At 33.0% G+C, this 16,498-nt stretch overlaps 1 protein-coding gene across 1 annotated transcript; it reads right to left on the bottom strand.

The window, feature by feature from the left end:
- Positions 1-9,948: 9,948 nt before the first annotated feature.
- LOC108326955 (receptor protein kinase-like protein ZAR1) lies at positions 9,949-13,492 on the bottom strand. Its single transcript, XM_017560590.2, has 2 exons — positions 12,041-13,492; positions 9,949-10,724 (listed from the first exon to the last, which is right to left on the bottom strand). The coding sequence occupies exons 1-2, from the start codon at positions 13,338-13,340 to the stop codon at positions 10,063-10,065; spliced, it is 1,962 nt and encodes a 653-aa protein (XP_017416079.1). The 5' UTR covers positions 13,341-13,492; the 3' UTR covers positions 9,949-10,062.
- Between the last annotated feature and the right edge of the window lie 3,006 nt (positions 13,493-16,498).

Below are 16,498 nucleotides of genomic sequence, written 5' to 3'. Positions count from 1 at the left end.
CTGGAGTAATTCTGGGATGGGTGACCTTCTGGAAAGTTTTCTTGAAAAGTGTGCGAGTGAGGACAAAACACACTGGAAAGCTTGGTGGTGATCTGTGGGGGCAGTCGATGGTCCCTGTGAGTTGTCGGGACGTTACATTATCTACTCTTTTTTATATTTATTATTTGGAAAGTATATATAATAGTCAAAGAAAAATAAGAGTAGTTTTAAGTTATAGTTGATTTTTTTAATTTTATCTTTGATAGTATTGCATATTGAAATTTGAGTGGTATGTTTGAATTTGATAAACTCATTGATTTCAATGGTTGCATTGGTTTTGATTTTGACAATGGATTAGAAGAGTAAAAATGAATCATGCTAGCTAAATTAACTAATATGTGTTTTATTGAGTCCAAATGAATGTTCTAAACTTGCTAGAATAATTATTGGTTTGAGTAAAAAAAATATTTAGAATAATTTGATTTTTTTAAATTATGTTTTTTATATTTGAATGTTGATATGTCTTTAAAAAAAAACATCTAAAAAAACATAAACTTGAAGTGCTAAATATTATCGTTTGAGTTAACAAATAGAAGTTCAAACGTTAACTCTCTTCACTTAGGCTATAAACTAAAATTTGACTAAGACATTGATAATGACAACCTTCTCTTTCCTTAAAGCTTATTACTCAAGTGACAATTGGTCACTTAAATGTTAGAATTTTGAGAGTTTAGCCAAAACTTTGTTTTAATTTCTAACATATCGATCAAATCTTTATGAGATGTTTAAGCAATATACATTGTATAACTTGAGCAATAAATGTTTAATAAATTATTTGTTCTAATCACCATAAGTTAAACAACATACTTCTATTCACACGACATTATTGAAAGTCTAATACATAATTAAGTCGAATTAACAAATATAAGAAGGTGATGTTATGATTGTATTTTATATTTTAGTGATTGACATTTTAAGGATAAATGGAATTATATTTTATGAATGAAAATACATAATATAAATTCGAATAAACGTATTACATGTTTAGGACGGTGTGTTAACAATTTGTTATTAGATATTAAGTACAATTTTCTTTAATTAACATAGATCTTGTTAATTCATTCACCATCTAAATTATGTGTATTAAAACATCAAGTGATTAAATGTGGGTGAAGAGTTATTATACATCATGACATCTGTAGATGTACAAACTTATATTGTAATAAATTTACTTTGATAATTGACTATGTAAAGCCCTTGTCAATCAAAATGTTGAATTTAGTCAAATATAAATATCTATTAAAACATATTTAATGAGTCTTATAAAGAGACATATTTTTGTTGTTATTTTTATCTCAATTTGTGTTTAGGTTTATTGTAGATCATTTTATAATGTATAAAAATGATTTAAACAAAGTTTGTTTAATAAATAATGTATACATTGAAACATGTCAACATATAATTGTGGTATTGATATAGAATAGTTCATTAATTCTTATTTTCAATTACTTAACCTATTTTTGTGGATTGTATAAAAATCTATGAGATTGTATTCAGTATAGAAAGGAATATGGAATTGCACATTAAGAATTCAAATTGAAGGGAGTCATAAGATCTCAATTCAGAGTCCTATATTTTACTATAGTATTAAAAATATAAAATTATCAAAATTTCATGTAAAAAAACATATTTTATCTTAACAAGTTATATATAATTAGATTTTGATTTGTATAAGTTAATTTGCAAAGGTCATAATTAACTTTCAAAAATTTATTGTAAATTCAATAATATAGTGTAACAATCATTACCACATTAGAATTACTAAAATAAATAATATATATATATATATATATATATATATATATATTACTATCATGTCCATGTAATATGGTAATAAAGTATATAAAAACAAATCATGTGAACTTATTCTAAATTGTTTATCAATTATGTGGAAACAAATTTATTGCCAACCAAAGACATCGTGTAATTAAATAGATCACTTTTAAGGATAAATAATGAAGAGTTACTTATGTGAGACATTTTTACTTGAGCTCAGAATTGCAAACCTAAAATCAGTACTTTTTATTCAAATAACAATGCATAAACTAATTCTACCTCTTTTGAGCTATATATACAAATACAATTAAAACAAATTAAATAAGTCATCCAAATTATTCCATTATTTATAAATCAATTATAATTCAATATAATATGTTCAACATTGGAAAATATGTCTCAAAACCATTTTCAAAGTAAACTATTATAACATTGTGTTAAAATATAAATCCAAGTTAAACTAAAATGTCCACTTATAACATGTATACATTTACATAAATTTATGTGTTGTAACAAAACTTAATTCTCCATTAGAATTTATAAGTGTTCTTCATATATGTCTATTATATGTAGACCCCTTGATAGTTGAGGACACCTCAACCTATATCACAAAGTAGAAGGACATGTCTGTCACTGTTATGATATAGATCCACTTAGGGGAAAGATAAATTCCAAAAGGATTAATGACAAGTAGACACATTAAGAAAAGCCTAAAACAAGGTAATCCTGTGAAACTTTAGCCCAACAAGTAGGGTCTGTTTAGGTATTATAAATAGTTTTGATTCACAGGGTATGTCAATGATATCATTTATTACAATCTCACTATTTGTTTATTAGTTACTAACTTGAGTGTCATACTGTCTTTGTAAGCTTTTTTGTCGAGGTCACGTCATCCTCATCGAAAGAGAACAACTTGACATCCACAACGAAGAAGACTTATTATTTGAAGAAAAAAGAGAATAATGGATACTAGAGTTACTTGATATGTTTCAGTCTAGTTAAAAGAGTAATATATTTATGGGAATACCTCGGTTCGACAAGAATAAGTACAAAAAAGTATTAGAATTTATAAGTATAATGAAATACAATTGCTCTTGATAAAATTCAAACATTTAACAATTCTTAAATTAATTACACATTCACCTTCTTCAAGAATACAAAACTATCAAACTTGTTCAAAATTTCCAAAATTCAATCAGAGTGCATATAATTACAATGTAATTTTTGAAATTCTAACTTTTCAACCAAGCATATATTATTAACTTAATGTAACAATACAAGTTAAGATAAAAGTAGTTTTCCTTTACCTATGAAATGTCCTTTTCACTTAGTTATATCACATGTTGTAGATGAGTTTAGAATTTAATTTAAGTTTAGAGTCAATAACTCGTTGGTCACCTCTAGGATTCAATTTATAGTCATCAAATACTTAGTAAAAAGGAAGGATTTATTATTTACTCATCTATTTATAACCCCTGCTTACAAAGTTCACCCCTCCATTCCCCTTTTTCTTTAAAAAAGCCCAAAAATAAATGACAAGTTTGTTTACTATTTTTTTCCCCTCACAGAAACAGATTCTCATCTCCCACTTAAACACACTACTCTTTTAAAAATATATAAACTAATTGAGACCATATAATTTATATATTAAATATATCAATAAATAATTTAGAGCTTAGACACAATTTAATTTAATTATTTTACATATTTATATTAAGACATAAAAATAACTTTAATTATTGATATTTTTTTTCTCTACAAAAAGCTAAACAAATTCCAATAAACATGCTGAAAAAGGAAAAGAACAAGTGCTGTATATAAAAAAGAAAAAATAATGTTCTCTCTACAACTTATAAAAGAAATTGTTCATCGAAGGTAATTTTAGTATTTACTTAAAAATTTAAAACTTTTTTTCTTCGATTGTATAAGCAATGCAACACGGATGTAATTTAATATAAAAAAATACATACACTCCTATGTAGATTAATGAAAAAAAAAAGTGAAAACTAAAAATCGAGTAGACATGGAATATGATTTTGAAGATATTTTCCTAATAGTGCAAGAGAAAGAAAAGGTTTGAGCTTCATTCCCTTTTCTTTTATTGGGGAAGAATAAAGCAGAACATTGCATAACGCATAGATCCAATTCCATCTCTATCTGTCTCATCATAGATGAATATGGGCAATCATGTGTATGTGGAGTCAATTATGGAACAAATTCTTAGGGTACCAAAAATCCTATACAACCCAAAGAATTTCAACACCTTGAAGAAAAACAACTTGGATAGAATCTAATCCCCACTTTATACCTTTACACTAATCATTATTACTTCTTTTTAACTCGGATTAGATTTTCTATTAAGAAGCCGCCAAAGTCACATGAAGGACATGAAAATATCTATCTAACTATTATTTTTGCCTCTCACATTCGTTATTGTTCTTGTGATGTTTTTGGCAATAACCTGAGTTTTAACGTTAGAACATAGAAACGGTGGTGGTCGTGTCTCTTTCTGCCGTGGTACCTCGTGTGATGATAAAGAAAAAGAGGAAAAGAAACCAAAAAAGGCCAAAAAAGGAGAAAAGGTAGAGAGGTACAGAACAGGGGCACGCATTTACTTCAAATCTCTCCAAAATTTAAGTTATGTTAAAAGCTACTCTCTGTATGTGTGGAGTGAAACAAACACACGTGAGCACTGAATCCGTTTTCTTTTTCTTCTTACTTTACTTATTTTTTTCATCTTTTTTATACTTTTCAAAAATTAAGTTTCCTTCTCTTCAAGTATTGTTTATGTCACTTGTGCCTTATAACATTAGCTAATAAGTTTACAAGCAAATGTATCGTCACTTCACTTAAATATTTATAAAAGTGTATAAAGGGAGAGAAGTATGCCTTTTTAAAGAAAAAAATTAACAAGGAGATATGAAAGGTAAGTTAGATACCTTATCCTCAATAAATATTATTTTAATTTGCATGGACCCTTACTCAATAACTATTATTTTAATTCAACTTATATAAATGAAGCTTTTAACAACTACTTTATTAGTCTCGTATATATGTATAAATTAAATATATGAAATATTAGTATCAGATGTCTTTTTTGTGTATGCTTTGATGCTAGAACAAAAGTAAATTTTATTTTATTCATATAACAATTTATGTAATCTTTTTCTTTTTATCTCTGTCCATTACAGCATCGGTTGCTTATTTGTTTACGATACAAATTGGTCTACGAATATATTTTCAAAAGGCCTAAAACTGGGCTACTAGAACGGCCCAAATGTATTTATATTACACCCATTGGTATGCCCATAAACAAGAAGATCACCATCAATTCATGGACATTGTTTCTTGCACTCCCATGTTTCCTTGCGGAGCTCCTATAGTTTCTCCGAAATACCTATTATACCCATAATGAAATATATAAAAATAATGGTTTTTGTCTCTTAATTTACGTTAGGGATTGTGTAATCAATTAATCTTTCAAATTACATTATTCAAAATGAAAAATATAATATTTTTTATTTTGTATTATACTTTCTATAATATAAAATTTTATAATACATTTCAAATTATATAATTCAAAATATAAAATTTAATACTTTAAATTACTGAAGCAAAATTTTACATTTTAAATTATACAATCCAAAATATATTTAAAATTTTAGAATAGTTAATCCTGCTTTCTGCATTTTGAAGCACTCGTGACGGTTCACCTTTTCTTCTTTTTCTCTTGAACACGAATTCCATGTGGGGGGTATAGGTGGCGACAAGTCTCCTTTTCCTTTCTCTTGCCAATGCTTTTGGAGGTAACAATGTTTATTTTGGATAACTCACGGTGGTAGAGGACAATGTCGCTCTAGCGGTAGTAGCTCCGACAGTGACTATGGCTGTGGCTGTCTACGGAGGTGAAGGGGTGTCGCCAGTACATGGGCTGGGTAGGGAAAGAAGGAGAATAAAGGACAAAAATGTCATTGCATTAAGCTTCAGGGAATGCAATAAGAAAACATGAAAGGATCAAAAGGAACAGAAAAAAAAAAATACACATTGACAAAATATATTTTTGAAGCTTAAATAAAATCATATTTTATAGGTTAATTTAAAGTTTAATTGCTTCCTTTGTCCCCAGTTTGGTTGAATTGTGTCAAATTCATCCTCATTTTTAAAAAAGTTTCATTGTCGTCCTCACGTGGTGTAAAAGTGTCAATTGAATCCAAACATAGAAAAAATTTGTGTCAATGTAGTCATCTCCGTTAAATACACACTAACGGTGTTAAGTGGCTGATTATTTGGCACTAACGTGGCAAATGAGTCATAGTGGTAATGACGTGTGCACAAACTCTGGCCATGAAGTGTTCCCCTCTTCTTCTGATACTTCCTCTTCTGCTTCTTCTCTTTTTTCTCCAGGGTAGTGACAACCACCGGCGTAACCAGAGCGTCTTTAATCAAATCAACAATCAATTTATCCCTAACATCCCTCATGACAGCATTGATCACCAACCCCACTTTCATCCCATCTAACAAAACACTAAAATCAGCCTTTATATACCACAAATAAGCAGCAACGGTTTTGTCTCGCGGGGATTTCACGAAGAACTTGAGTCTGGCGCCCCACTTGAATTTTCCGTCGAGGACGGCGTTGCGAAGGGCGAGAAGGTCCTGGAGGGTGGAGGTGGAGATGGAGGAGCGGGGGACGTAGGAGCCCGTGTCGTCGGTGGCGACTTTCTGGTAGGCAAGGAGCCAGAGGTCGAAGCGGCGGAGGAGGGGGGAGATGGAGGTGACGACGCGGTCGGGGTGGCGGAAGTTGTCGATCCACATCTGACAGCAGAGGGAGACGCCATCGTCTCTGGAGAGGGTGGAAGAGGAGAAACGACGAGGGGAGGAGAGAGGTGGGTGCAGGATAGGAAAAACTGAAATTGGCCGCAGAGGATTGGTGGTATTGGGGAGAAGTACATGGCGGAGGCGGCCGGAGAAGAAGGGAAGACGGCGACGCATTTGGAATTAGTGTTGTCCGAGCATTGGCTTGGAAGGGAGTGAGGGAGGGAAGCAAAACCCACCAAAAATTAAAAGTGTAAGACTAAAAGCCTCCCCTTGTCTCTCTTCCTCTCCCTGCAACCAAATACAGAACATAATATACATTCATGCTCTTCCCTCTTCTTCTTCTCCAAAACCATTCTAATTAATTAAATCAAAACACACTATAAAATTATATTCTTTTCTTCTTCTACCCCCTCGCACTAATTTATCAAAACCCTAACACAAGATGGTGAAGGTGCGAATGAACACCGCCGATGTAGCCGCCGAGGTTAAATGCCTCCGGCGCTTCATTGGAATGCGGTGCTCCAACGTCTACGATTTGATTCCATTTTCCTTCTCTGCAGACCTACGTGTTTAAGCTGATGAACAGCAGTGGAGTTTCGGAATCTGGGGAGAGCGAGAAGGTTCTACTGCTCATGGAGAGTGGCGTGAGATTGCATTCTACTATCTACATGCGTGACAAGAGCAACACGCCTTCTGGTTTCACTCTCAAATTGAGGAAGCATATTCGTACCCTGGAGAAAAAAGAGAAGAAGAAGAAGAGGAAGTATCAGAAGAAGAGGGGAACACATGGCCAGAGTTTGTGCACACGTCATTACCACACTACTGTGACTCATTTGCCACGTTAGTGCCAAATAATCAGTCATTTAATACCGTTAGTGTGTATTTAACGGAGATGACTACATTGACACAAATTTTTTCTATGTTTGGATTCAATTGACACTTTTACACCACGTGAGGACGACAATGAAACTTTTTTAAAAATGAGGATGAATTTGACACAATTCAACCAAACTGGGGACAAAGGAAGCAATTAAACCTTAATTTAACTACCTTTTACTTTACAAACACGAAATGATTAATTGTACTTCAAGTTTGATTTGACGTTTCCAAAGTTCATAAATTACAATAAAATGTCATGCATATAATATGTTTTGGCCTACATAAAATAATATTTTAAAACAATAATAAGGTTATCAGTTACTTGAGTGGAATACATTAGTGTAGCATAGTATAGAAGAGAAAGTATCACTCACCTCACCTTTAATATTTTCTCTCTAATATATAAGAGAAAAGCACATTAGTGTATGTCCAAACGATGCATTATTTGAGGTAAAATTTACGTTTATTTCAAATTTTGCAATATTGATCCCTAATATTTTCCCCGCAATTTCTGTTTTTTTAATTTTTAATTATTCGTCACTTTGTTAATAATTTTTTTATTTAGTTTAAATTATTTGTAGTTTTATTTAATTTTTCAGTTAAAAAAATGTATCAAATCATAATCTAATTATATTTTGTAATAAGTTTTTGTTCTAGTCAAGAAAGATGATGACATTCTTAACTAGAGTTCCATATTTGTTGTCATATTTTATGTTTTAATAAGTTCTTTTTATAACCGAGTATTCTTATGAACTGATAATTTTATTGTAGAACTAAGATTTATATTCTTAATGATTTATCTTTCGTTTATCATTTATTTTCTCAATTAATGGTTATTTCATCCTACTTAATTATATTAGGTTTTGTTATATTATTTGGTAAATTTGTTTTAGATTACATATTTATTCATATTTGTATTATTATATTTCTTATTAATTTTAAGTGATAAATCATATCTGAATACATAGTATTTTCTTCTGTTACTACATATTTTTTTATGTCCAATTATTTGGATCGAGAGAGTAAATAAGACGGAAAAAGAGTGAAAATTGATGTTATATGGATTAAGAAAAAAAAAAAGTTGACAGTAAGTGAAAACTTTGTAGTAAATTTAATTGACGTGATAAAATAAATTTAACTTTATATTAATATACTTAGATGATATTTTATAAAATAATTTTTTTAAAACAATTTAATGCAAAAATAAATTTTAAAAAATGTAAATTAAAGTTAAAATAAATTTTAAATTGAAATAAAAAATATTATAAATCCTAATACATGAAAAATTATTGTAAGCATTTAATTATTATTTTTTGTTTATATATTTTGAATACTTTATTAAGTTATAATAAATGTTAAATATTTTATTAGTTTCTTAATTCAGATTTTTTGATTTAATTGATTATTCGTAATTTATATTAAACTTATTTTACTCTTGTTCGCTATTCATGGAAGAAAGCTTTGTAGCTTGTTTTTTGTTATTTCATGCCTCATTTTTTAAACTTTCGTTGCATTTTTTAAGTTTCACCACATAACTCTCAAGTCTTTGAGTAACAAGACTTAAATCTTTAAACGATAAGATTTATATTAAAGTAGATCAAGATATTACTTATCACTAGAATTTTTATAATTGTAACCATTTGTAACCGTGTAAAAAGTTGACAAGTAGAAACACATATTCCCATACATATTTCTTCAATTTGATATGTCAGGTTCAAATTAGCAAAAAAGTTATGAATAATCAAAGGACTAAAGGTATATATAACACAAATTGGAAATCAAAATTACATCCAATTTAACTTGTGGGGAAAAAGATTAAAAAAAATCTACGAATTTGATAAAAGATAGATATAAAAATTTAATCCTACATTTTATTATATATCTGGTGCCCTATTTTAAAGCTATTGAGAAGTGCAAATAGCGAAAGAAAGACACTGCATTAAGCATGTGTCGGAATATAGAGAACTTGTGAGCATATATTCCAGAAAGAAACTTTTCACCCTTAAGCCATGCCATGATACAAGTTTAAGCTTTTTCTCATTGTTTGTGTTGTTTTAGTGGTAATGAGAATTATTTGGTGAGTTTGGTGGGGTGCATCCTCAACTTCATGTCTTCAATCAACAACTCCTTAGTCACCTTTCCTTCTTTTCTCTGTTTCTCATGCAATACCAACTATTCAAGATTGGACCGGTTGTTGTCAACTACAACATTATTGCCTCTTAACCATTCAAAAGTCCAATGATTTTAACACTTTCAAATTAATTTTCGAAACTAATTTTAAATTAAAGTGATACCTGTGAGAGTTTTTTTGTATAGTACAATCTTAACTATTAGCTAGATACCATATTTTTAAAACATATTAACCAGAATGTTTCGTAGGAGACAAAACATTCTAGTTAATATGTAACACAACTATCAAATTGGGCAGCTGCATGATTTCCCTTGAAAACGAAAGGAACATTTTCCATTGAGACATTGGAAGTTACAAAACCAACCTCACTAAACACATCAAAGAAAGAAGAAGAAAAGAGTCTAGCACAAGAACCAGAACTATACATGGTTTTCTTGTTTTTCACTGTATTTGATGTGATCAAGGCTCTCTGACACGGTTTTCATTCGTGGCCGCAACTCTGGATCGAGTTCGGTGCAGTTCAGAGCAATATGAAATGCAGCAATCACTTGCTTTTTAGCATAAACTTCAGGGATGAGTGCTTGGTCAATGATATCAGACAGTGGCTGCTCCTCCCTGAACGCTTTCCTCACAAAACTCTCCAGCACCTTCTCATCATTTTCTTCTCCAAAATCTGCCATCCTACCCGTCAAAAGTTCCAAAAGCACAATGCCAAATGAATACACATCACATTTCTGACTGAACTTCCCACCGGCCATACGCACCTCAGGTGCCAGGTAGTGGTTAAAGGAGGCTGCAACCTTTGAACTCATTGCAGTGGTTACAGAAGATTGGTTCAAGCTGCTCCGTTTTGGAGGCATTGCAATAGACTTTGGCGGGCCCAAACCAAGCCGAGAAAGTCCAAAACCTGACACGTATGCATGGAGCTCATCGTCTAGTAAGATTTTTGTTGCCTTAATGTTGCCATGGATATATTTGCGACCATTGAACTCGTGTATGTACATCAAGCCCTTGGCTGCTTCTTGAGCAATTTTTAACCTTGCTGCCCATGACAATGGTGGCAATGAATTGGAAGGCCCACCTGCAACCATACACAACAAATACAAAGAAGAAAATGCTTGAGAAAACCTAAGTAGAAAGTGGAAACTAAAAATGATCTCACAACAACCACCAGTGTATGAGATGAAAAAAATGAGAAGCAAAGCATCAATAATCACGTGAGATTTCGATTGCTATGTCGCAAACAGTGCCAACGATCTTTCCTAGATAACACTGCTGATGCTACAGTAGAGTCACAATAAATCCATTCTTTAACATCAAATTTTATGGATAGTGACTCCATTGTTATAATGCTCAATACACATTACTTCGAGGACCACCGCATTACATGCAAGAAGAAAACCTGTAGATGCAGCCTAGAATCGGTAGAAGACAATAATCCATCGTGGCAAATCACTGAGGTATGAAAATCACAGCATTGGGACCGTGGTCCATGGGATTTTCAATCACCCAAATGGCCTCATGCAAAAATATAAAGCATGATTACTTTTTTGCAGCTATCACTATTGGCACAAAACTAGGACCGTGAAGATATTATGGAAGAATGCTACTGCATGTTCACAAGAAATTCTAAAACAACTGTAAGCTAATAAAGGAGATCAATTAAGAGAAATTGTCCCAAGTGAAAACTACAACACACCTTTTCGAATTTACTCTTTTTATCATTGATTCAAGTTTAGTTTAGACAGTAAATGGAGAAGGGGACCCTCCTAAGATAATGGGCCATACAAAAGTTATAACCACCGATGGAAAGTGTGTTGCCAGCATCACTCATAGCTATGATAGCAGGTATTCACCCGCATAAAGCAATAACTCAGCACGGACAAATTACACAAAAAAGGGATTTTGGTTATCAAGAGCAGAGGCACAATTCACAAAGGACACGATGACCATGGCCCCCAAAATATGTAGTGGAAATACGGAACACCACCAAAAGGATAGAAAAAGAGAAGACACATGTGAAAGTAAAAAGTAGGAACAGGTAAGTGTTTCATCCACCAGCTCCTGCATATGTCCCAGTACAATCATCATGATCACAAAATTGACTTTCAAAAAGGAGTAAAAATTAGAATTTAAACTCATCATCACATGGTGGCCATCACCAATTCAAAGTCGCACACTCAAAATAAGCGGGCATGTTAAGCATTGGCCTTATGCAACTACGCTGCAGCAAATTTAAGCATATATACTAGTTCCATTTTAAGAACAGCAAGAAACGCTGCAAAATTACACGTGACTTCCACAATAACGCATCCACGATAACATCATATATGATAATTAATTGCAGAATTAAAGCACCCCGAATGAATTTGAAAAAGAGAGACCACGAATTGATACCGTGTAAAGCAGTGTGCAAACTTCCATTGCGAATGAAATCGGTGATAAGCAGCTTCTCATCATGGGCATAATAATAAGCTCTCAAAGGAACCACATTGGGGTGACGAACCCTTGCAATGGCCTCCACCTCAGACTCAAACTCCTTAAATCGCCACGTCGCATCACCCTCACTGAGTCGCCGAACAGCCACCACATTCGCCGCCGCGGAAGACCCTCTTCCGACCCCGACCACCTTGTACACAATCCCACTCCTACTCTTCCCAACAACATACGCAGACGCCCTAAGCAAATCCTCCAACTCCAACTCAAACCATTCGTCCATCACAACGAATTTACCATCTTGCCCCTCGCCCACATCCACCTCACCCTCCAACTTCTGCCCCCCCAATTTCCCCTCCTCGCCGCTGCCCCACCGCCGCCGGAAAACCCATAGAGAGAGAGAAACCGCTCCAACCGCGACCGAAAGCCCGGAGATGACAAGAACAGCGACGGAGCCGCCACCGTGTGGTTTCACTCTCTGGTCTGAGCCTTCGGGGTGGAGCGCATTGGGGTTCTGAGGGAAACCCTCTTCAGGGTTGGCGAAAATCCCAGGCTTTTGCGCTTCGGGGCACGCGGTTTGCAAAGGGAAGCCACAGAGTCCAGGGTTTCCAGAAAACGCGGTGGGACCCTGGTTTAGCAGGGATCCCACCTGGGGGATTTTCCCAGTGAGGTTGTTGTTGCGGAGGTCGAGGCTCACAGCCACAGGCAGGTTAGCAAGGGTGGCCGGAATCCCGCCGGAAAAGAAGTTAAAAGAAAGATTGAGAGTTCCGGTGAGAGAAGTGAGATCGGAGAGGGTAGGAGGGAGGGAACCGTTGAGATAGTTGGAGGAGAGGTCCAAATGGCGAAGGAACTTGAGGGAGAGAAAGTGCGAGGGAAGGGAACCGCAGAGCGAGTTGTGAGAGAGGTCGAGGACAATGAGGGTGGTGGCGTTGAAGAGAGAGGGAGGAATGACGTTGGAGAAGTTGTTGTATGGAAGACTGAGTCTTTTGAGGGAGCTAAGAAATCCCAGTTCAGAGGGAATGTAACCGCTGAGGCTCTTGTCAGGGAGAGAGAGTTGGGTAACTCTGTCGCCGGTGCAGGACACGCCGGGCCAGTGGCATGCAGTGGCGTCGTTTTCTGACCAGGAGCTCAGGACGCCGGTGGGATCAGAGTCCACGGCGGCTTTGAGGGCAAGCAGGGAGAGGCCGTCAGAGTTGAGAGAGGTGGCTGGAGGAACAACGAAGAAGAAAAAGAGTGATAAAAGAAGATGATGCATTGGCATTGTTGTTGGTTAGTGAAAGAGCATTAGTTGTTTATGGCAAGTAGTGAAGTACAGAAGAAGAAAAAGAAGGTGAAGAAGAAGAATGAGAATGAGAATGGTGGAGTTTTTGAAATTGGTTTATTTCTCGAGGTGGGATTTGAATTTCCCTGACCGTCCTTGCTTCTACTTTAAATACGTCCTATACTATGCTAAAATACTTAAATAAATACTTGTGAAAGCCAAAATTTTGGGTACGATTATGTTCCAAGTGGGTTCAGTCAACTTTAGTCAATCTTGGTTCACAGTTCAGAATAAGATAACAGAGTCCATCCAAAAAAACACCATGCCACATTTGTCCTGTAATCTTGTTTACAGTTGTGTTTGAAATGAAACTGAGTGCCTGCTACTGTGTTTTAAGTTTTAGTTAAATCATAGCAATTATAGCAAAGGGTTGAAATTTTGAAACGGAATACAAATATTTGCTTTTAATTTGTGATGTGAGAAAATGAGTGATGATGATGAGTTAGGTGTTTGTAGTTTAGCGTATTTTTTATCTGGTGTCAGAAAATCGTATAAAGAAGGACACCACGCCTGTGACTCTTCTTTCACTTTTTCCAGTTCCAACCAAAAACGGGCCTATGCTGCTATAGATCCCGCAAATCCATTTACGGGATTCAAACTGCTATCCCATTTGATTAAGATTTTTTTAACTTACTTTCTGTCCTTCAAATTATTTTAATAATTAAGCTAAAATCAAAATCAAACACATGTCTGACTACAAAATATTATTATTTTTAATTTTAATTATTCTCTCACTTTTTATCATCAAATTCATGAATTCATTATTATTCCATCATTTAATTAATAACAATAATATATTTAATTCATTCTTTCTATACATGAGAGTCCGTTGCATATTAGTACTCTCTTGTGATTCACATTTTTTTTCTTTCATGGAGTTTCTTTGAGATGATTTATTGTGGAGAGGAATTATGTGCAGTTTGTAGGAATTTGTTAGCATTTGATAGCATGGATTAGCGATATATTCCTATAATCTAATTTCGTTCCTGAAGATATTTGAATGTGTATGATGTATATTTACAATAATATTTTTACTAAACCATTAAGTGCATGTGGCATTATCAGGTGTAAACAACTACTTTGTTTTATTTTAGAGACGATGTTTCGTTTCATGGTAAGATTCTTGGGCTCATAGAGATGATTATCCTTCACAATTTATCACACACATTAATAATTATCACTGGAGACTTCACAGTTTCATTTAATTGTTATTCTCGTTGGTATTTCTTACAAATTTAATTAAATTAGTCACAACGACAATGGTTTATAATCATCATTAATAAAATGATATATAATATAATAATAATATATTAATTGTTACTATGAGAGTAAATGCAAGTAAGTTTTTGTGATTATGGGTCAAGCTATGAACAGTTTTATGAACAGAGATTTCAATTACATGTTTACTGGACCACATAAAATAATTGGTGATTGGTACGCTAAACTATTTGACTGGCCCACTTATGTTTTTCAAATTCAATGATGTGTACAGTTGAAAAGAGATTTACGTGAGAATTATGACTTATTAAAATACTTTTGATTAATCATGAATATTATACAATGTGTTTATCCGTGTATTTTAGGAACTAATGGTTTTTATGTTGAATTTGAGAAGAGTGTTATCGAAAACATTAATTAATTTAGAAGGAAAAAAGTTACATCAATAAATAATTGTTATATTAAATAATTAAAAATATCACATCACATTTCATAGATGTGAAACAACTTCTTTGTACACCTTCACTTAGGCTGTGTTCGCATGAAAAGAATTTACTGTTCATGCGAATTACAGAGCGAGTAAATGGATGCAGCGTCGTGTTCGTTTGAGGGAGAGAGCGAGGAAAAGCGAAGACTGATTTGCGGGATTCATCCATTTTTTGTCACCCGCGAATGTGAGAAGATTTGCGCTGATTTGGGATGAAATGTCGTGTGTGCCCCTTTTGCGAACGCGTAACCGGTTACGCGCGATATATATTTTTTAATTTTTTTTATAATTATTTTAATATTATAATTTTTAATTTTTTTTATAATTATTTTAATATTATAATTTAAAAAATGTATATTTTAATAAAAGTAAGTATATTATATTTTCTAATTTATTAAAAATAAGTTGATTATTTAATTTTTATAATTTTTAAACATTAATTTTATAATTTATTCATAATTTTTTTTTCTTTATAAACATATTTACAATTAAATATAACATTTTATATTACTTTTATATCTAGGGGCATTTTGGTAATCTTTAATTTCTACCAATTAAACTAATTTTTAAAATCTATCACATCAATCAAATCCTACACTAATTCTCACAAACTTTACTTCCAAATCCACTCTCAATTACCCACAAATCCACTCAAAAAAACAATAAAAAAATTACCCTCAAATCCACTCAAATCCATTCAAATCATCTCCCCCAAATCATCTCCCCCAAATCACTCCAAACGAACACAGCCTTAACGTTTCTTTAAATCACTTCTTTATCTCTGTTTTGACGTGAAATGGATCATTCAGCCAATTGTTATTCCTGCACACTCCTTTAAACACATTCTTCTTCGTCTTCCCCTTAACAGTTGTTTACATTATATATATATATATATATATATATATAAAATTTTTGTTATTATAGTTGTGTTACGCTTCCTAAACATGTGTGTGTCCGATATTTCATGAGTGTTTTATAAATCATGCAAGCGGTTCCACTCGACACTCATATAGGTAATTTCATCAAGTGTATGCTGCAAATCATACACCACCCATAAGAGATATAAAAATCATTAAAACTTTTGTTTAAGCTAAAATTCTTTCACCATATAGAATTTTAATAACAAAGATTAATCTTTCATAAATGCAGTCTTTAGCACTTTCACACACATTACACGAATGAACATAATTGATTAAAATCAATTTAGAAGTAACAAGTGACTTATTTTTACTCATATGAAATTTATTTATGGGATCTTTAATCACAAAGGTTGGATTTCCATCACTTGTTTGTTTGCAACTAGCTTAACCTCATTCCCCTTGATGTTTCTAATGTCATTTTTTTTCCAGGGTTTTGTCAGAGAATATGCTAGATTTCGTTATGACTTTACATA

Source organism: Vigna angularis, chromosome 2 (assembly GCF_016808095.1).
Source record: "Vigna angularis cultivar LongXiaoDou No.4 chromosome 2, ASM1680809v1, whole genome shotgun sequence".
Classification (NCBI taxonomy): Eukaryota; Viridiplantae; Streptophyta; class Magnoliopsida; order Fabales; family Fabaceae; genus Vigna; species Vigna angularis.
The sequence above is the reverse complement of the archived record's forward strand: the minus strand, read 5'-3'. Positions and strand labels throughout refer to the sequence as shown.

What these genes read in the sequence shown, in the direction of transcription:
- LOC108326955 (XM_017560590.2), bottom strand. Translation starts at nt 13,340, where the DNA reads ATGCCAATGCATCATCTTCTTTTATCACTCTTTTTCTTCTTCGTTGTT. An exon ending in TTTGCACACTGCTTTACACG is followed by an intron (nt 10,725 to 12,040) that starts GTATCAATTCGT and finishes GTATGGTTGCAG; the next exon opens with GTGGGCCTTCCAATTCATTG.